Here is a 23,309-nt window from a genome sequence, read left to right on the forward strand (position 1 = left end):
TTCATCGTGGGGACAACAAACACTGTATAGCCTCAAAACATGGTTAAAACTATCATTTTGATATCGTGGAGGGTCAGTTCTTGCATCTATTGATTTGAGAGTTCTCACGGCCCATCAAAACTGAGGCGGGTTGTGTCTTTGTTATTGTTTCAGTTAAGGACTCTAGCTTTAACAGTAGGCCTATTTGAACAGTGGTTGGAAGTACAACGGATGATATGTCTTCATACAGGGGAATTGATTTGAGTCATGGATTGTAAAAATGAAGTGTGCATCTGTTTTCTCTTCCACTGAAAATGTTTTCTATTTTATTTCAATTATTTGTATTACAATAATAAATCGATACAAAATGTGAATACAAGTATACTTAAAGAATTTACAAAGGACAGTTGAGTAAGTCCTAGGGGGTATTATAACACGTAACACTAAGACCTTCAGCGCCAATAAGACAGAGACTTTGGATGAGGGGTGGGGCTACATCGGACATCACATTCGCGCTCGTCAGAAGGTCATCGCTACCAGAGAGGAAGAGGCGAACGAAAGGGTCCACTTTCGTCAAAATTTGTCCAAGCGATAATAAGCAGACCGCCTGCATTTCCGATTTTGAGACAACGATTCCAATTGTAGGGGCGGAAACAAAACCATATTATTATACAGTGTCGCTAACGGAAAATTACGGCACGTGGGGGCGGGTTACCGAACATTTTTTTTTGTGTAACCCTGATGGTACATAAGCAGGTAGTATGATAACTTGCAGGTCAATGTTGCGGTGGGTTACCGGGAGTTTAGGGCATATTAGTCTGCATGTTAATTAAGAGTAGATCGGGGCATTTCATCTTGTGATATGTCAGGCAGTTATTGAATGAGATGTCTGATGCCTACAGTCTAGATAGCGCACGTCATAGACTTAAGCTACTTGCGATACAATTGTGTTTCATAAGGAATTTAGTTGTCGGGATTGTCTTTAATTGATTTAGACATATCTTAGTCGTGTGTCTTATCAATTTCTTGGTCTATGCTTTGTCATAATATGCAGAATAACTGTTCTGAAATAAAGGTTTTCGTCACATTTAGCGTATATGTAAATTTTAGTGATATTATCTGTTTAGTAATACTAGCATAATAGCCCATAGCGCAATTGAAATTGTTTGGTGGGAGTTAAAGACTACTAGCCTACAAGTTAAAATGGGACTGGGGTCCGAAAATGCAGCATCCACCACCAAACTATCCATTCGTCATGGGGTATACAAAGAGGAGACGAATATCGCTCTGAAAGCACCCTTAAACGTAGAGGGTATGTTACCAAAGAAAGTGGGGCACGTGACTGCAGAAAGAGCCATCTGGGGTCGCCGCATTGAGTTTGTCCTTGCATCGGTGGGGTACGCGGTTGGACTTGGGAACGTGTGGCGGTTTCCATACCTCTGCTACAGGAGCGGTGGAGGTAAGCACATGTAGGCTATTGTTGAGTCTTTGGGTCCATCATCTATAAAATACTGTCAGAACAACGGAAGGAGAGGGGTAATGTAATGTCAATAATCTAGATTTAAAGTGTGTGCGTTCCATACTGCTATTATGCATAAATCAGATCCTGAACATGTGGAAATGTAAATACAGAATGGGGGTGCAGGACCATTTTTTAGGGGTTTGTTTAATTTATAAACCAGTCTAATTACTGAACCAGTTTAGGCACATGTCATATGTTTGCAACCCTGTAGGCTAACCTTCATGAGCCACATGTGAGTGCCTTTGGTTGAACAATGGCCTCAAACAGAGATGAGTGTTTTCACAATTAAACAAGGACTTGCTTTCAGAATAAAGATAATGTATTCATTGTTTAACCCATTACAGTCAAAGCCCTGTCTAACTGGGGCTTAGACTTTTATCACATTTTTTATTATAATTTTTTTTTACATGTATTTAACTCCTTATTTTTGTCACTAAACAGTCTCCATATTAACTTCCGTTATTGTTTCCAACTGGTAACGGTGAACATACAGACAAGTATTGGGAGGTCTGTAGGTGTCCTAGAGCAAAACAACCAACAAGTTTGTGAGAGTCTCACTTTTCCAGAGGGTCATATTAGTGTGTAGAACAAACTGTTTGGACGCTACAGTGAGAAGTTGGTAGATCAGTTGTACCAACTTCAGATGTGTCCCAAGATGTTTGAGGGGGTCCTGTTTTTTGGGATGTCTCATGGTCTGACAAACACTGTTCTAGCTCTTGTCAACTTTCACTGCAGATGTGTGAAGTGCAACATCGTCGGATACAGTGGATTGAGACGCATCCAATGCAAAAAAAAACATATTTCTAGTTCAAATTAGTTAGTTAGTTAAAATGATGCTAATTATATTTCAGCAGGAGAGCAGATGTCGACTTTTATTGATGTTGGATGTTTGTTTCTAGATGGATGTATGCCATTTTACCCACTTCGTGCTGATCTATTCTTACTTGCAGATCTAATCTTACTTGCATGTCTTTAGAATAGGATTTAGCTAAACTACGCCAAGGCTACGCCAGGTTGGAATTAACTTTGATGTTATGAAGTGGACTTCTTGAAATAGCCAAGAGGCAACTCTCCCCCATGTTACTATGTAAAAAAAATTGAGAGAAGAAACCAGTGGTTGTAATATAGTCACTGCACCACCCTCACTTTTTAGACTTCTGATCTATGAGTTGAAATTGTGCCACAGAGGAACAAAAGAGATTTTGAAAAGTTAGTTCTTGGCCAACCGGTTGGGGTTTTCCTGTATTTGCAACAACAACAAAAAACCTTGAACATAACTGACAGTAATTAACAAGGTGATAAAGGTCCTGAAACAAGACACACATAAGTACATCAGAAGAAGTATGTCCCATGCTGAAAATTAACCGCTAGGTAAATTATTATGATAGTTAACTATAAGTGTGAGGAGGACACAAGTAAATCAAATCAAATCCAATTTTATTTGTCACATACACATGGTTAGCAGATGTTAGTGCGAGTGTAGCGAAATGCTTGTGCTTCTAGTTCCGACAATGCAGTAATAACCAACAAGTAATCTAGCTAACAATTCCAAAACTACTACCTTATAGACACAAGTGTAAGGGGATAAAGAATATGTACATAAAGATATATGAATGAGTGATGGTACAGAGCGGCATAGGCAAGATACAGTAGATGGTATTGAGTGCAATGTATACATATGAGATGAGTATGTAAACAAAGTGGCATAAAGTGGCTAGTGATACATGTATTACATAAGGATGCAGTAGATGATATAGAGTACAGTATATACGTATACATATGAGATGAATAATGTAGGGTATGTAAACATTATATTAGGTAGCATTGTTTAAAGTGGTTAGTGATATATTTTACAACATTTCCCATCAATTCCCATTATTAAAGTGGCTGGAGTTGAGTCAGTGTGTTGGCAGCAGCCACTCAATGTTAGTGGTGGCTGTTTAACAGTCTGATGGCCTTGAGATAGAAGCTGTTTTTCAGTCTCTCGGTCCCAGCTTTGATGCACCTGTACTGACCTCGCCTTCTGGATGATAGCGGGGTGAACAGGCAGTGTAATCCGTGATTGACTGTAGACCCTGCCACATACCTCTTGTGTCTGAGCCGTTGAATTGAGATTCTACTTTGTCTCTATACTGACGCTTAGCTTGTTTGATTGCCTTGCGGAGGGAATAGTTACACTGTTTGTATTCGGTCATGTTTCCAGTCACCTTGCCCTGATTAAAAGCAGTGGTTCGCGTTTTCAGTTTGACGCGAATGCTGCCATCAATCCACGTTTTCTGGTTTGGGAATGTTTTAATCGTTGCTATGGGAACGACATCTTCAACGCGCGTTCTAATGAACTCGCACACCGAATCAGCGTATTCGTCAATGTTGTCGTCTGACGCAATACGGAACATATCCCAGTCCACGTGATGGAAGCAGTCTTGGAGTGTGGAATCAGATTGGTCGGACCAGCGTTGAACAGACCTCAGCGCGGGAGCTTCTTGTTTTAGTTTCTGTCTGTAGGCAGGGATCAATAAAATGGAGTCGTGGTCAGCTTTTCCGAAAGGAGGGCGGGGCAGGGCCTTATATGCGTCGCGGAAGTTGGAATAGCAATGATCCAAGGTTTTTCCAGCCCTGGTTGCGCAATCAATATGCTGATAAAATTTAGGGAGTCTTGTTTTCAGATTAGCCTTGTTAAAATCCCCAGCTACAATGAATGCAGCCTCCGGATATATGGATTCCAGTTTGCAAAGAGTCAAATAAAGTTCATTCAGAGCCATCACTGTGTCTGCTTGGGGGGGAATATATACAGCTGTGATTGTAATTGAAGAGAATTCCCTTGGTAGATAATGCGGTCTACATTTGATTGTGAGGAATTCTAAATCAGGTGAACAGAAGGACTTGAGTTCCTGTATGTTGTTTTGGCCACACCACGTCACGTTAACCATAAAGCATACGCCCCCGCCCCTCTTCTTACCAGAAAGATGTTTGTTTCTGTCGGCGCGATGCGTGGAGAAACCAGCTGGCTGCACCGTCTCCGATAGCGTCTCTCCAGTGAGCCATGTTTCCGTGAAGCAAAGAACGTTACAGTCTCTGATGTCCCTCTGGAATGCTACCCTTGCTCGGATTTCATCAACCTTGTTGTCAAGAGACTGGACATTGGCGAGGAGAATGCTAGGGAGTGGTGCACGATGTGCCCGTCTCCGGAGTCTGACCAGAAGACCGCTTCGTTTTCCCCTTTTTCGAAGTCGTTTTTTGGGGTCGCCGGCTGGGATCCATTCCGTTGTCCTGTGTGAAAGGCAGAACACAGGATCCGCTTCGCGAAAGTTATATTCTTGGTCGTACTGATGGTGAGTTGACGCTGCTCTTATGTTCAGTATTTCTTCTCGACTGTATGTATGAAACCTAAGATGACCTGGGGTACCAATGTAAGAAATAACACGTAAAAAACAAGAAACTGCATAGTGTCCTAGGAACGCGAAGCGAGGCGGCCATCTCTGTCGGCGCCGGAAGTCCAAAAAAAAAGTACACAATGATGACCAAGCAATTTGTTTCAATGGCATCACTGGTTTTATATTTGTTTAATGTCATGACTTTGCATTGCTTTGGCTTGTCTGGCACAGTTCAGATCTAGCTGAGATGAAGTCCAATCAAGAATGACACAGCAAAACAACAAAAACCTCAACAACAGACACTGATGATTGTGTTCTGTTGTATTTCCCTGTTTATAGTTTATTCGATCCCCGTTATCTCTTGCCGAAGCAGCAGCATCCTGGGGTCCACACAAACATGACAAGTAACAAAACACAGCTACACTGATAGACAAGGAGAGTCACAGAAATGTAAAATGCAAAGATATACAACAAGAAAAAATAGAACATACAATACAACAACAAATTCTGTGTAATGTGCGTGTGCGTGTCCTCTCACTGTCCCCACTATTCCATTAAATGTTGTTTAATCGTTTGTAATGGTAATTTTGTTGTTTGCTTGAGTAATTGGAGATGGAAGGGAGTTCCATGCTAACATTGCCGTGTATAGAACTGTACTTTGTCGTGAATTCATTTTGAACTTGGGGATTGTGAAGAGACCCCTGTTTGTGTGTCTGAGCTGAATGCTATTTGATTATACAAACTACAAGAGAATCAGTTAATCTCTCATAAACCCTCAAAAATGAAAGACTGGCATGCATGTTAATGTTAGTTCTGTATGTGCAGTTAAGGGCAAGGCGTGCTGCTCTGTTTTGAGCCAGCTACATTTTTGTTAGGTCTTTCTTTGCTGCACTTGACCATATTACCAGACAGTAATCAAGATGGGACAAGACCAGAGCCTGAACAACTAGTACAGTTGATTTGTGTCAAACGCAGAATATCTTTTTATAACAGACATACTCCTCCTCATCTTCACAACAACGTTGTCAATATGGCTTAACTATGATAACTGGTCTCACCCTTTATACACAACTCCAGTTGAGGTTTCGGTCTTAGAAAATGTTTTGAACCAAATATATTGCTTATCATTTTAGATGTATTTAAGACCATGTTATTGTTAATCACCCACTCTGATACTGACTGGAACTGTGTTAACATCACACACACGATCAAGCATTTCACATACATGATCTAGATACTGACTTAGCACTTGGTGGCCAATAGCAACACCCTAAAACAATAGGCCTTAATAGGTGACACTGCAACCATAACACTTGACATGGGACTCCCACCGGCTTTGGTCTTTGTCATGGTAGCAACGTAGGCTACAATTTATTTTCAAGAAAACCCTCTCAAAAATCAAACGGAGCTCTTTCGTTCCACGTTCAGCATGCGTTGCCCTCTTCTGCCTTGCCATGGGGTTTCCAATAGCTTCCCTAACCCCAAAGTCAAAGTTCAGGGATGGTGTCTTTGTGTTTATAAACCTTGCCACGGACCTCACTGTATAACAGAAAGGTGCTACCTTGACAGACACGTCACACTGGTTTGCTCAGGCACTAAATTAGCAGCCACTAAATTCCTCTGTCATTCATTCACATCCCAGATTATGTAGCAGACATGAGGGTCTCTTGATGAGGGAGCCCTCTTGGTCTAATGGTCAAGACGGGGATTTCTCCCACGTGAGACCAGTGTTCAGAGGAGGTCAAAGGGGGTTGAATGTAGCGGACATGAGTTGGGCTCGTGATGAGGTAGCCCTGTCTGCGACTTCAAAATCAGATCACACCCGTCAAAATTACAATGAGGAGCCTGTATCTCATTCCCTCACCGGAGGGCTTGAAACAAGTATACTGCTGTAATGACTATCCTAGTTGTAACGTAGGGAAATTAGACACTGTCATTATAGTAAGACACCATGTGTTGTCTATTCATCCTTCTTAGTGTTTAGCTATTTGTCATATGGAAGAACCTCCCGAAAGGACAACAATCTGCAGCACTACACCAATCAGGCCTTTATGGGAGTGGCCAGACGGAAGCCACTCCTCAGTAAAAGGCACATGACAGCCCACTTGGAGTTTGCCAAAAGCCACCTAAAGGCTCTCAGACCACGAGAAACAAAATTCTCTGGTCTGATGAAACCAAAATTGAACTCTTCGGCATGTTGGTGGCAGCATCATGCTGTGGGGACATTTGTCAGCGGCAGGGACTGGGAGACTAGTCCGTATCGAGGCAAAGATGAACAGAGCAAAGTACAGAGAGATTCTTGATGAAAACCTGCTCCAGAGCACTCAGGACCTTAGACTGGGTTGAATGTTCACCTTCTAACAGGACAATGACCCTAAGCACCCAGCCAAGACAACGCAGGAGTGGTTTTGGGACAAGTCTGAATGTCCTTGAGTGGCCCAGCCAGAGCACAGACTTGAACCTGATCTAACATCTCTGGAGGAATAAACAGTTAAATCAATTTTAGAATAAGGCTATAAAATGTAACAAAATGTGGAAAAAGTCAAGGGGTGTGAGTACTTTCTGAAAGCACTGTATAGTGTATTTACTGTCATCGGATATGATTTCTAGCCTGGTCCTTTGTCTTCTCTAAACTAATGATCACTTTTGGTAAAGTTTTCTAACTAGCGCCTGCGGAACAGGTTTTGTCTACGAGAGACCGGGAGTGACTTTCGTAGCATCTTAGAACTTAAGCAGCAGGTTAGGAGAATTAGGTGAAGGTTAGGGAAAGGGTTAGGGTTAGCTGAAATGCTCTCCTAACCTGCTACGAAAAGTCTCCGGTCGTAGCTGTTCTTCGTCTAGTCACAACCGTGGAACAGATTCCCGGTCGTCTGTAATGACTCACAAATTAATCAAGAAATGGATTTTACTGTTCTTATATTACTAATCTATTTGTGTCCTTCACTTCCTTCTTTTAGGTGCCTTCCTCATTCCTTACTTTCTCATGCTGTTTCTGTGTGGAATCCCCCTGCTCTTCTTGGAGTTTGCCATTGGGCAGTATACCCGACTGGGACCAGTGCACGCTCTAGCCAAAATCTGCCCCTTGTTCAAAGGTGAGTGATATCCACAGTCCTATTGTTTACCAAGGCCTCACATTATGTGCAGGAACAGCCACAGGCTGGTTTTATTAAGCATTTAGCTACCATTTCCTGTTTGTTTTTAGTCAACGTGGAACAGTCCAGCAAAGAGGCAATGGTGTTTTAATAAGTGCATACATACAAACAATAGGCCTACTTGGCAGAGGTAAAGGGATTAACACATGGAGGCTCAGTTTGCCACTGTTCAAAAGGGGAAGGGATAAATAAACTGTCTTATCAGGTTCCGGTGTCACTCAACATTGCGCATGGTTACATGCACCCGGTAATGCGATTATAGTCTGGTCAGATTTAATAAAATAGTTTGATTACACCGATTTCCCTAATAATCCTGTTTACACGGACACATCTGAAATCAAGCTACCTGATGGCACTCTGATAAATGCAGAATAAATGTTCTACCACAGAGACCATGTTATTTTTGGGAAGCATATTTGATTCTGAGTTCAGACATGTAAAGTTTGTATGTGAAAACTACTTCTAAGATTCATACGGTGCCTTCAGAAAGTATTCCTATCTCTTGACTTATTCCACATTTTGTTGTGCTATTGAAAATGAATTCAATCATTTTTTTCCTTCATCAATCTACACACAATACCCCATAATGACAAAGTGAAAACATGTTGGACATTTTTGCAAATGTATTGAAAATGAAATACAGAAATATCAAAGAGCTTTCCAACATTTGTCCATTTTATTATTTTCAAACATTTTCAAGCTCTGTCAAATTGGTTATTGATCATTGCTAGACAACCATTTTCAGGTCTTGTTATAGATTTTCAAGAGGATTTAGGTCAAATCTGTAACTCGGCCACTTGGGACATTCACTGTCTTCTTGGTAAGCAACTCCAGTGTAGATTTGGCCTTGGGTTTTAGGTTATTGTCCTACTGAAAGGTGAATTAATCTCCCAGTGTCTGGTGGAAAGCAGACTGAACCAGGTTTTCCTCTAAGACTTTGCTTGTTCTTAGCTCCTTTCTGTTTATTTTTTTTTATCCTGAAAAGTTCCCCAGTCCTTAACGATTACAAGCATACCAATAACATGATGCAGCCACTACTATGCTTGAAAATGGGTAAAGTGATATTCAGTAATGTATTGGATTTACCCCAAACGTAACACTTTGTATTCAGGACAAAAAGTGAATTGCTTTGCCACTTTTTTGCAGTAATACTTGTGCCTTGTTGCAAACAGGATGCATGTTTTGGAATATTTGTATTCTGTACAGGCTTCCTTCTTTTCACTCTGTCAATTAGATTAGTGTTGTAGAGTAACTACAATGTTGTTGATTCCCCCTCAGTTTAATGGCTGAGATATGAGAAACTATGTAACTGTTTTAAAGTCACACCATTGGCCTCATGAGCAGTTTCTTTACTCTCCGGCAACCGAGTTAAGAAGGATGCCTGTATCTTTTTAGTGACTGAGTGTATTGATACACCATCCAAAGTGCAATCAATAACTTCACCAGGCTCGAAGGGATATTCAGTGTATTTTACATCTTTACCCATCTACCAATAGATGGTGACAAACAAGGGAGTCCACACGTTGGCAGTTAAGGAGTAACAAAAATATTTATTAATAAATAACTAACCAAGTATAAAACTACAAAGGAAAACTAACCTGTGATGTGTGAAAGTAGGCATGAGAGGGATGTAAGGGAGATGCATGGATGAAGGTAACATGTGTTGAAGGGTGCACCTAATCAAAAAACATATCATCAACCAGATCACAAAGCAAAATGGTGCTTGTGTAGAGAGAGAGCCACGACTGGGCACCAGGAACTTTTATCTCCTAGTTGATCCCAAACCCAGGTGCAACTTGTCACCTTAACAACCCAATCAGCTCCACCTGTCCCCAATCTGCAAATAAAAGCAGAAACACAGAGCTGGCGGCAGGGAGCGTGAGGGGGGCGTAAACACCCCCTCCCATAAAAATCGGGGACTAACGAAACCCCGAAAACAAAACCCACAATTACAACTGATCAAAAACCATAAATAATAAAGGTTCAGACACAATACTATACATACCATAAAGGTAAGAGGCCCACCAGGTGCCCATGACACCAATCCAACCAAATTGACCCCCCCATCCAACCTCCGCCACCACGGTACCCGGAAGCAACAATTTAAGAGAAAGAAATGGAGACCGGGTGACAGGAGAGCAGAAGCCAGAGCAACGGGAAGGACAAAATAAACCCTGTACAGACCACCAACCGAAAAGAAAAACAAACGCAACAAAGGTGTCCAAAGATTGACTAAAGTGGTGCACAGGAAAGCGCATCAGCCACCACATTATCTACACCTTTTCCATGTCGTACATCCAAATGGAACGCCTGCAGGAACAAACATCAGCGCATAATCCTGCGATTTAGGCAAGCATGGTGTGCAGGAAAGTAAGGGGGTTGTGGTCAGTGAAAACCACAATCGGGACCACACCCTACCCCACATATACCTCAAAATGCTGCAACGCCCAGATTAAGGCAAGGGCCTCCCTCTCCCTCACTGAATAATTCAACTGATAGCCATTTCTCCTGAAAGTTTAACAGCTAAGAGGATGTTCAACACCTCCTTCATCTGCTTGAAGCAACACGGCACCTGCCTCCACATTACTGGAATCCACATATAGGCTGAAAGGCTGTTCCAATCGTGGGGCAGCCAACACAGGGTCAGAGCTAAGAAGCAGTTTCACATTTTCAAAATCACTCTGACAGCAGGAAGACTAGATGAAATCAGCCCTCTTTAATAGATCAGAGGTGCTACAACTGTGGAGCAGTTGCATCAAAATACCCAGCCATACCTAGGAAGCGTTGCAGCTCCTTCTTGGTGGTGGGTGGTGGAAACCGATCGATAGCGGCCACTTTAGCCCGCACCAGGAGAACAAGACCCTGCCCGACCACTCTGCCGAGGTAGATCACTGTTGCCTGGGGAATCTCACATTTGGCTAAGTTCCCAGTGAGACAGGCCTCAGCCAAACGCTCAGAGTCCGTATCCGCACTAGATGTCGCTCCCAAGTGTCACTATAAACAACCACATCATCTAGATAAACAGCACAGCCTTCAAGGCCAGAGATCACCCTATTCATAAGACGCTGAAACGTAGCAGGAGCTTTGCGTATGACTTATGTCTGTATAGGAGAAAAGCCCTGAAGGAGTAATAAAAGCAGATATTTCACAAGCTTTTGATGACAAAGACACCTGCCAGTAACCCTTCAGCAAATCAAACTTGCTGACAAACCGGGCAGCACCAACCTGATCAACAAAATCTTCCATCCGTGGGAGTGGGTAACAGTCCGGTTTTGTCACACTAATCTTACGGTAGTCAGTGCAAAATCTCCAAGTGACGTAGCTTCTCCAATGATACACAATAAAAACGTTGTTTAATGGGAACAACAATCCCAACAATATCATGCACTACCAAATGTGTACGAGAAGGTGTCAGCAAACAGACAAACTCAGTGATCAAATCAGTTAACTCTGCTTGACAATCATCAGACATGTGACCCAACAAACCCAACAACAAAAAGTTTGCAAGGGACTCTGAATTCATCAACCTACCCTGCAAAATACCATCAGGGCCCGGCACCCCCTCACCATCACACTATGTGGAGTGGTTGACCTCAGATCAACTGATTCCACCAAAAGAACAGGACTAACCACGTCAGTTTTAGCACACAGTTCTGATTTAGCAAATTCAGAAGAGAAACGAGCACAGCTCGCCGGTCAAACAACCTTTTCAGCCTCACCTGAGAGGATGCTAGTTTTTCTTTAGTCATTTCACAAGCTACATACAACCTGTGTCGGAAACTGCTAACATATGACAAAACATTTTGGGGAGGCTCAACCACCTTCCAATCCTACTTTTAATACAGCAAGGGGACTACACAGTATGCCCAAAAACAAGGTGATTAGGACTGAACCAAGTGCTCTCTTGTGATACTTCTTTAACAGCGAGTAGCAACCAGGGTAACCCCTCTTCCCAGTCACGTTCTAATTCAGTGCAGTACGCACGTAGCATTGACTTCAAAGTCTGATTAAAAACGCTCAAGGCCCCTTTGACTCTGCGCATGATAAGCACTGGCCTGATTGTTTTATACGCAATTGTCGCAAGACTTGTGCAAATATGTGCGAAGTGAAGTTGGAACCCTGATCGCTCTGAATCACCTTAGGTGTTCAAGAAATTGAGATGAACTGTGACAAGCCTTCACAACAGACTTAGAGGTAATGTTGCGAAGTGGATAGGCTGCAGGATGTCTTGTAGTCTGACACATCACAGTTAACATGTAGGTGCTACCAGCAATGGCTGGCCTGCAACAGGAATAGGTTGTAGCGGGACTGGCCTTAACATCTGATTAGGCTTCCCAGTCAGCTGACGAGGCCACAAAATTCGATCATAGGGCTTAGGTTTTACTAAGTGACCAGAAATGTCATGAGACGTTTTCAAAACTAGATCTCAAAGCTTAGAAGGAACAATAGTGTCACCCACAAAACCTTTGCTGTGAGGCGTTCATTTCCTCACCAACAACTGATCTTGAATGTAGTAACCCTGGGCAGCACTCCTTACCACCTCAACCAGATGTACTTGATCAAATAAACCTTTTTAAGGTAGGATCAGTGGACTACTCCATCACAAGATCACTACAGGACATAGGCAAAGGTAAATCATTTAACGGATTATCAAACTGTTCGGCAATGTGTTGTGTAAGATTAGTTTTGACCGTAGTGTCAGCACGGCTCATAAGCACGAGTCACGGCGCATGCAGAGAACACCTCCGGGAATCTCTGTACGTTTTCATCAATAATCCCTACATGGGATGGGTATAAGAAACCACCAGAGGAGACACGACTACTGGCTAAGTTGTTACCCAAAATCACATGAACACTGTCAACGGGGGAGAAAGGGACACACCAAGGGAAACCTCACCTTGCGCTAGGTCAGATATAAGTTTGACTTTGTGCAAGGGTACAGACAATGTATTCAAACCTATCCCTTGAATCAGGACACTGGTTCCTGTATCTGTCTCCATAGAAAAAGGCAGAACAGTCTCCAAAACAAAACGATTGAGGCACCAGTGTCTCGCAGAATCTTTACGGGCACTTGCACATCACTTCCCAATAGTGAAACAAATAGCGAATAATCAGTACTAAAAGGTTTGGACAATTCTTGAGCTTGCGCAACAGGATTAACATGAGGGACAGGCCCAGCTAATGCAACAGGTTTTACATTTCTGCTGGCCTTTTTTTTACCAAGGATAGGACATTCGTTCTTCCAGTGCCCTTCACCTTGACAATAATTACAGATTTTACTTGCATCATGACGAGTACATCAACGATTGAATTGATAACTCAACTCGGGACTGTTTTTCACCTTTCTGCAACCTTCTGAAACGCTATCTATACGCTTCAGGGACCAACTCGTAAGCATGCAGGACAGCAACCTTTTACGTAATCAGCACTATCTGTAGCGCTAAGAGATGAGTGAGCTTTACCGGTCAAAACACACTGTAGCATCAAAGTACGGTCTGGATCAGGCCAAGCCCGAGAGTCTGTTCAAATAACGTAAAAAATAGATCAGGATCCTTTTCAAAAAGATTTTAGGCAACAACTGGAGATTAATAGCAACATCAAAAGGCGGAGAACGACCAAGGGAAGAGCGTCCCATTGGGGAGCTTGAATAGTCTTTCTCAAAAGAAATTTCACCTAAAAGCTTGCCTTCTCTGACAAGTTCTAACCGCTGATGTTGCAACCGCAGTTTAGCTTGTTCCGTATCCTGCTTCAACCTTTCCAGATCTTTGTCACGTTGTAGCTGCAATAAAAGTAACTCCTTTTTCTGCTCAAATGTCAAACCAGCACATCCAATACAGCTGGACGAGGCCCTTCTTTGTGAGGCATTGGAAAACCTCCCTGGTCTTTTGTGGTTGAATCTGTGGTTGAAATTCACTGCTTGACTGAGTGACCTTACAATTATCTGTATGTGTGGGTTATAGAGATGAGGTAGTCATTCAAATATCGTGTTGAACTAAATTATTGCACACAGTGAGTCCCTGCAACTTATGTGACTTAAGCACATTTTTACTCCTGATCTTATTTAGGCTTGCCTTATCAAAGGGGTTGAATACTTGACTCATTTCAGCTTTTCATTTTCATAAAATTTGCAAAACTTAATTCCATTTTCACATTATGCCATATTGTGTGTAGACCAGTGACAAAAACATCTCAATTTAATCTATTTTAAATTCAGGTTGTAACACAACAAAATGTGGAAAAAGTCGAGGGTTGTGAATACTTTGAGGGCATTCAGTTGTGCCGAACGCACTTCACTCGCGCTAAAGAGGGAGGCTCGCTCAGCTGGTGCTAGCACATGCGCAGATCAAATAGCTGTAACGCCTATTGTAAGGTGTTTACTTGTTCTAATTATTTGAAAGATTGCTCAGAACCAGGTGTTTTAATTGGCGTATTCTTACATTTTGACTTTACGCCAATTTTTAAGTTAAGCAGAGTTAAGGTATATACGTGACTTTTGCATAATCTGCCTACTGACAATCTGTTTTAATATCAAATTATTACTGTGCAAGTAATCGTACTCCGACACGACTCAAAATTGGGTCTTAAAAATATGCTACACCTTTTGTTGACATCAGTTATTTACACATTATGCATTGGACGGATAGCCTACTGGGTTTGGACTTTGGTTTGGACACAGAATAAAAGATTAGAAAATGAATGCAGTCAACTCCCACTCATGAGTATTTACACTATACCATGCATGCAGTAACAATGTGTAGCCCACTTGTTAGTGTAGTGATCAATAATATTTAACAATCTACAATTGATAGACCTGACTGACTCCATTTGATATTAATTTGTTCTACTATTTGTCCTTTATTTCTGCACTGTTGGGAGAGGCCCGTGAGTAAGCATTTCACTGTTAGTCTATACCTGTTGTTAACGAAGCATGTGACACATACAATTTGATGTGATTATAGTAAAACCATGTGCATTCAAGCATTGTGCGTTTTAGCTGACTAAGATCAAGGAATGGTCATGAGAAGCGAATGCAAAACGCAAGTATTATTTAATAATGTTGTAGAATGAATGGATTCACAAAGGCATAAAGCTTAAGATACAGAGCAATACTGACATTTAACATAGCAAAGAATGTACAAAGAGATGCCTACTAGGCCTGAGGCCTAGAAGTCTAGGAAATGAGAATTGATCATACAACCTTCCTCCATGGACAGTTTACAGGATAAGAGGGCGAACAACAGACCTTCATTCCATTTATACCAGTTCTGACTTGTTTGTATTCAAAATCAAATTGTTGACCAAACCGAAGGTAATAAAACTAAGATATCAGATCAAACCAGCCAACATCCTCTAGGAAGGGAGTCACATCTACACTATATATACACCAAAGTATATGGACACCCCTTTTGTGGACCCGTTGCTGACAGGTGTATAAAATCAAGCATATAGCCATGCAATCTCCATATACTAACATTGTCAGTAGAATGGCCTTACTGAAGAGCTCGATGGATTTCAATGTGGCACCGTCAGAGGATGCCAACTTTCCAACAAGTCAGTTCATCAAATTTCTGCCCTGCTATAGCTGCTTCGGTCAACTGTAAGTGCTGTTATTATGAAGTGGAAATATTTATGAGCAACAACGGCTCAGCTGTGAAGTGGTAGGCCACACAAGCTCACAGAAAGGGACTGCTGAAGTGCGTAGCACGTAAAAATCGTCGGTCCTTGGTTGCAACACTCTCACTACCGAGTTCCAAAATGCCTCTGGAAGCAACGTCCGCACAAGAAGGGTTCGTCGGGAGCTTCATGAAATGGGTTTCCATGGCCGAGCAGCCTCACACGAGCCTAAGTTCACCATGCACAATGCCAAGTGTCGGCTGGAGTGGTGTAAAGCTCCCCACCATTGGACTCTGGAGCAGTGGAAACGCGTTCTCTGGAGTGATGAATCACGCTTCACCATCTGGCAGTCCAATGGACAAATCTGGGTTTGGCGGTTTCGGTGGAAGAGGTATAATGGTTCGTGCTAGGCCCCTTAGTGCCAGTGAAGGGAAATCTTAATGCTGTAGCATACAATGACATTCTAGATGATTCTGTGCTTCAAACTTTGTAGCAACAGTTTGGGAAAGGCCCTTTCCTGTTTCAGCATGACAATACCCCTATGCACAAAGCGAGGTCCATACAGAAATGGTTCGTCAAAATTGGTGTGGAAGAACTTGACTGGCCTGCACAGAGCCCTGACCTCAACCCCATCGAACACCTTTTGGATGTATTGGAACGGCGACTGCGAGCCAGGCGTAATCGCCCAACATCAGTGTCAGACCTCACTAATGCTCTTGTAGCTGAATGGAAACAAGTCCCTGCAGCAATATTCCAACATCTAGTGGGAAGCCTTCCCAGAACAGTGGAGCCTTTTATAGTATCAAAGTGGGGACCAACTCCATATTAATGCACATATTTGGGAATGGATGTTCGACGAGCAGGTGTCCACATACTTTTGGTATGTAGTGTATGTGTGATAACCCAAGGGGGTGGGCTGGGAACACTTGCATATTCATCAGTCTGTTCCATGTCAATTTTTTGCCTAACCACACATAATCTAGTTCCCAACCCATATCTCCACAGATGGCCAGGTTAGGAGTCAGTTTGTGCACACCAAGAAAGCAGTGGATTACTCTGTTTTGAACATTGTAACAATTACACTTGCTTCATGACAAATCATTCAAATTAAGTGTTTTATTTGTTCATTATGGTTTGGCCTTTTTGAATTACAGGGATGTGTACTTGATCTGGGTTGTGACTCTGAAAGCACTCATTTGTCATTTTGCTGGACTGTGATAATAGGAGCACATTATCCTGAGAACCGCCTGTCTGCTTGTTTAATCAATTATGTGCATTGTATTGAGTGTGATTGATATTTTATTGAATATACAATTCTGTCTGTCACAAAACCAAATTATTTCAGATTTGTTGTTGGCTGAGACCTTGTACAATGTCAATTTTAGTACCTCAATTAGTCTCCAATTATTTGGCCCTGCTGTTATTTTGATTGAAATTTAATCAGTGGGGGCTTTTGTTTTTGAGCTGACGCGCACACATGTTCAAATTACTCAAGGAGTGAAATGTAGTACATTCTGAATAACATCAGCCAATTCAAATCTAAATTTGGAATCAAGTATGGGTGATTCAGCATATGTTCTTGATATCCACAATATTTCTCTTGATCGAAATTCACATTGTTTTCATGAGCACCTCTTAGAACCCCCCCCACCCTTAACACATCAAATTAGCTCAGGATGAGTGGCTCTAAACAAATGTCTTCAGTGTTTTACTTATCACATGAGAGATGAGAGCATAGTATGTTCTCTTTCTAGTGTCCGCTGCAGGGCACTATTTTCCATCTAAGTTAAAGATTTCAAACTTTCTGCCTGGATCTTGTTCTGCAGTCCAAAAGGCACACTTAATTATTAAACTTTCTAAATAGTGAGTTGTATTTTGTTTAATTCATACTCAATAATTCTTTTAAATTAAAAAAAAACTCAAATTCCTTTTGAACACTGAATGGCCTCTGACTACAGAACACTAGCAGTCACGTAATGCTCCCTCCAATGTACAAGAGCCCAGCCATCAACATCCATTGACTCTTGGGGTTGAATCAATAAGGTCACCTGTTCTAACTGAAGACTTTTCTCCATAGTTTTTATCTCCTCAAAGACAGAGATAGTCTACCCGGTCAAAGCGTATGGTTCCGTCCCTTGATTTATCGCTCATTTCAGACTGGTAATGGCTCTGTGCTAATCAGGGGACAAAAGCAGGTAGTTCTTTCTGTATATATTTTTTGATTGATATTACTATGCCACACTGTGATACACATCGCTCCTCTGTTAAATAAAAACTATTTAAACACGGGACTGATGTCCTACAGTGTAATTACTTAATAGTATATGAATGTATCATGGTAAAATCCTCTCCTATTCCCCTCATGACCCACCATTGTATCTTTATCTGTGGGTTGTATTTGTAATGTGATTTGTAAGGTGATTTTGGGGGTTGAGCTTGGATACAGAATGCAGCACATTCCTATTAATTCCTAATGTGATTCTATTACAAATCCCATTCCACATGGCATTGATGAATTCATCATACACCAAGCTCACATTCTATACAACTACGTCTGATGGTTTTCTTCCGTTTCAGGACAGCTAAAACTGAGCTGACGGCTCTTCTTATGCAAAATGCTTTATTCCTCCAAAAAACCTTCTGGTTTAGGGGCATATTTAAAATATATATATATATATTATTATTAAAAAGACAAAGCTTTGCTTTGATTTGTTTTATATTTTGAGCGGCCTTGTATGTACTGTGTTTTGGCTGATTGTCTGTTTGGTATCCTGGTGTCCCTGAGATGTGTCTTCTAATTCGTCAGAGGGTTTGGGTTTGAGTGGGGGTTGTTTACTCCTATGGGGACCGGGAGGGGCTCAGTTTACCTGATTGCTGCTAGCAACGACTGATAACATTTTGTGTTTTGCTTTGGAATTAATATTTTTTTTTGGTTGTGTGGCCATTTCCTTGTTTAAGTATGTTTGTGTGGATTTATATACACAAACAAAACAATGATTTATTTTATTACCAGATGGAACCAGTTCTTCTTAATCATAAGAACCTGTGTCCATTTTGTTGTTGATGGTATCACAGGCATGTCAGGTGACTTCACCATGACTTAGCTTTACAGGTGCAGTAGCAGAATCTACACAGGGAAACTTTGGTCATGAAAAGGTTAAGTTTAACACAATGGGTTAATATTTGAATAATAGATGTACGTGTAGCATTGGATCAGAAGAGCTTTTGTTTCTGAAATCATAAACCCTGCCATTAGTTTAGTGGCTGGCAAGATTAGCCCAAAAATGTGTTGCAATAGTAAAAGACAGAGATTGTATCAATGCTGCAGTGAAGGATTGAGATCGGCTACATGACTACAGCATGTGTTAGGGCAAGGTCAAGCTAGCTTTATATGGGGCGGGTGGCGCAGTGGTTAAGGGCGCTGTACTGCAGCGCCAGCTGTGCCATCAGAGTCCCTGGGTTCGCACCCAGGCTCTGTCGTAACCGGCCGTGACCGGGAGGTCCGTGGGGCGACGCACAATTGGCCTAGCATCGTCCAGGTTAGGGAGGGCTTGGTCGGTAGGGATGTCCTTGTCTCATCGCGCACCAGCGACTCCTGTGGCGGGCCGGGCGCAGTGCGCGCTAACCAAGGTTGCCAGGTGTACCCTCCGACGCTCATCCAACCCGGCTTAAGAAGCAGTACGGCTGGTTGGGTTGTGTATCGGAGGACGCATGACTTTCAACCTTCGTCTCTCCCGAGCCCGTACGGGAGTTGTAACGATGAGACAAGATATTAGCTACCACGAAATTGGGGTAGAAAAAAGGGGTAAAAATTTAAAATAAAATTTTTAAAAACCTAGCTTTAAACGGAGGTATTTGCTTTTATGACAAAATAATTATTACAGTAACTGATCCATGACTTACAATTCACATAATGTAACTACATAAAATTTCGCAATTCATAAAATGTTCTAATGTTTTGTACTACTCCTATTGAATTCTCCCTCGTCGGCAGTATTGCAGCCCTGGGTTGTTATTAAACTCTCTTTGACAGGGAGAACGCAAACAACATTACGCCACTCTGGGTGTGTTTGACAAGCCAATAGAGCAGACCATCCCCTTAATTAGTGGTGTGAAGGGAAAGCGCAAACTAGGATGGATGAAAGGAAAGGAGGCTTATGGTGTGCAGTAGTTCCTGGAGGTCAGTAGGGTTATATTGGGTTGAGAGGTGTTTTCTAGTCGACCCACCCTCCATATTGTCCACAGCATTCCATTATTCTTTCTCTGCGAACAATGCCAATATACACTGAGTGTACAAAACAGTAGGAACACCTTCCTAATATTGAGTTGCACCCCCTTTTGCCCTCAGAACAGCCTCAATTTGTCGGGGCATGGACTCTAAAAGGTATCGAAAGAGTTCCACAGGGATGCTGGCCCATGTTGACTCCATTGCTTCCCACAGGTGTATCAAGTTGGCTGGATGTCCTTTGAGGGGTGGACCATTCTTGATACACACGGGAAACTGTTGCGTGTGAAAAACCAAGCAGCGTTGCAGTTCTTGACACACTCAACCCGTTGTGCCTGGCACCTACTACCATACCCTGTTCTAAGGCACTTAAATCTTTTGTCTTACCCATTTACCCTTTGATTGGCACACATACACAATCCATGTCTCAACCTGCCTCCTCCCCTTCATCTACACTGATTTGAAGTGGATTTAACAGATGACATCAATAAGAGATCATAACTTTCACCTGGATTCACCTGTTTTGGAGCATGAAGCATTTCAGATAATTTTGTGAGGCATCAAACATGACCTGACCTCACAGGGATTTGTTTGTCAAAACACAGTTCTTCTGTCAGAGTACATTAATGTACATAGTCCAGTGGAATGCTTTATGAACAGTAGACAGTCATTACACAGCTGCTAAACTGTTGGAGCCTCGCTACATATTCTAGGAGCGAAGGACTAAACTTTTTTTAATCAAAACTATTTAGAGAAACACGTCACTGTTTCTGACTAATGCAATTATAAGATTAACTTGTTGATAATTCTAAATCGGCTGGCTGACAGTTAATTCCAGCTCTCCGTGATGTTTTCGTATGAGAAATTGCACAACGTTTGGTTATTCAGTGTCCAACTGAGAGACACTTGACCCAGCACAGCAGAGGACCCACGTTCGGGTAGTAAACCTGGACTACTCTTATCACAAGGTCTAATCATGCCACAGGGACGTAGTTCTAATACTGGAGTCATTGTGTACGCTACTAGAAGGGAAAAAAACTTTTTTTTCCCCCCTCAACAATAAAAAAAGAAACTGCAACAAAAAGCTAAAGAATAAACAACTGAAACGATGTATGCCTGTTTCGTTTTTTTCTAAATTTGATCAATTTTGTCATGTTGTTGGACTGTGTCGCAAATGAAATCCCAACTCATTATATCCACAGATGCCTGGAACTGGATTTCCATATGACTCTTCAGTTCCCATAAAATAGAGTGGATTTTTTCAAAATTATAAACTGCTGGCCTATTTAGTTGTGACCCGGTTATGGCCAATGTCAGGGCCGTGCACAGACGTTTCAGGGGGCAGGTGCAATAAATAAATAAAAGCATAGGCCTATTTTATTTCTGCAACAACACACTCATCACAAATTGTAAGCAAGCTAGTTGCCTCCTAAAGACATGATTGATATCGGAAAAAGTGGGTGGGCTGTCAGCCGATCGTTGATGATTGATGTAAATCTGCTAGCAAGCTGGCTCAATAAATCACAATCCGTAAAATAATGATCTAAATAACTGTATAATATTCATAATCTTCTAACTCTTGATATGGCTGGCTGGTTACTGGCCTGTGTGGATATTTTAGTATATGATGGTTAGCTAGAGTCGACTATCTCAGGTGCTGCTGCTGATAAACATGTGCAACTCCCAACTAAAGAAAGGATGGAGTTGGGTCTGTAGAAGCAGCCGCTCCTCTGTCTTTTTACCGGCCTCTGTTGCGCGTATCAGCCAACCAGTACTAAATATTGATGATGTTAATTAAATGTTATGCTGCAGCTTCTGTGGCAGTACTGTTGAAACAGTATTCAAAAGAGGACCAGTGCGCTCTCAGAAGTTTGGTTGGTGTGCAAAACCTGTGAATTCAGCAGAAGGCTGCAGAGCCGAAACGGGTGTACGCTATCCTTGATGCAGTGAAAATATATTTTTTTAAATGAATATTTTTGAGTGCGGACCCATCTTTTTAATACTGTTGATATTTAAAATAGGTAATTTGATACACATACTCATGCATCTCAAGATATTCATGTTTGGATAATGTACACACAATCTCTGTGGGCAGACCGGGAAAAAGCAACCGATTTGTGTGCAAGCTCCAGGGCAGACCAACAGGTGCAACCAAGGGACTGGCTGGTGGGTGGTGACTTGCGGTCAGTTGGTTCAGAACATCAATGACAAACTGTCCACAAAAACAATATTATGCTACCACCCAAAAAGGCACTTGGCAAGTGGGAGGGCAAAGGGGCAGGTGCTCAGGCAAGGGTAGATCTCTATCTGTGTACATGCCTGGCCAATTCTGCCTTCCAAACACACCGCTTTGAACCGGTCAGTCCTGTTGGTACCGGAACATAACATTATTTGTTTAATTTGAGGAAGCTCAAAGGACTTCTTCTTGAGCTTTCCTGGGAAGTGTTTGTTGGATTTTAGGCAGATTGCATGAATCTTTGTCCACAGCTAATTGGTAATGGGAGCACTACCATAGTAGTTTACCCATGCTTACCTGTATAGATCTACATACAGTACACGTCCGAAGGAGGCCCACACACAAAAGACACTAGAGGAGAAAGTAGCTACTGCTGCTGGGGCATCACCACTGTAGGAAAGTTCTATGACTTTTCCCTTTTGCCCTACCTGTTGTTCTACAGGTGTGGGCATTGCCACAGTCGTGATCTCCTTTGTGCTCTGCACCTACTACAACGTTCTCATGTGCTGGGCGCTCTACTACTTCTTCAACTCATTCCGAGCCACCTTCCCCTGGCAGTCCTGCAACAACACCTGGAATGCTGTCGGTAACTGCTCCATCGGTTTCCCTGGCAACACCACCCACTTGCATTCGGCCAGTCAGCAATACTTTGAGTAAGCATCAATCTTCTTAAATGAATCCCATTTTTATTGATGTAGGGTCTAGAAGTCACTGGCATGGGTAGGGCTCAGGACTCTTGTGGTTATTGTTATAGCTTGTTTTATCACAAAACAGAGGTCCCATCCAGATGACTGTAAAGTCAGGGTTCTTGTATTATTGAAGGATAACAGTATGATTATGAAGGTTTCTTTAGCTTTGTTTCCCATCCTGACCCTTCCTTCCTCTCTCAGTCACAGGCTTCTGGAGATAACCAATGGTATTGAGGAGGCAGGAGGACTACGCTGGGAGCTGTTTGGACTCCTTATCCTGGCCTGGGTCATTGTCTACTTGTGCATCTTCAAAGGTGTCAAATCCACTGGCAAGGTCAGAGTGCATTCTCTTCCCGCAACTACTTATGGATATTCCTCTTTAGAACAGTAGATTGTTTAGTGTCAGTCATTTGTGGTATTGGCTAACAGCAATGTATAGATATTACTGTTTCATTTTAAATGATTGCATTCACTAGATACTCTTTGTTCTTAAATGTATACATTTATAACTTGTGTAT

The 23,309-nt window shown here is 42.0% G+C and overlaps 1 protein-coding gene across 1 annotated transcript in view; it reads left to right on the forward strand.

Annotated features, from left to right (window-relative positions):
* The first annotated feature begins 483 nt into the window (after positions 1 to 483).
* The window catches only part of LOC115140113 (sodium- and chloride-dependent GABA transporter ine-like), a 54,126-nt gene continuing 31,300 nt past the window's right edge, over positions 484 to 23,309 (forward strand). The window contains exons 1-4 of the mRNA XM_029678227.2: positions 484 to 1,438; positions 7,833 to 7,967; positions 22,545 to 22,755; positions 22,993 to 23,125. Coding sequence (XP_029534087.1) covers positions 1,183 to 1,438; positions 7,833 to 7,967; positions 22,545 to 22,755; positions 22,993 to 23,125 — 735 coding nt within the window. The 5' untranslated portion in view covers positions 484 to 1,182. The remainder of the gene's footprint in view (positions 1,439 to 7,832; positions 7,968 to 22,544; positions 22,756 to 22,992; positions 23,126 to 23,309) is intronic.

The sequence above is a fragment of the Oncorhynchus nerka genome, linkage group LG13 (genome assembly GCF_034236695.1).
Source record: "Oncorhynchus nerka isolate Pitt River linkage group LG13, Oner_Uvic_2.0, whole genome shotgun sequence".
Lineage (NCBI taxonomy): Eukaryota > Metazoa > Chordata > Actinopteri > Salmoniformes > Salmonidae > Oncorhynchus > Oncorhynchus nerka.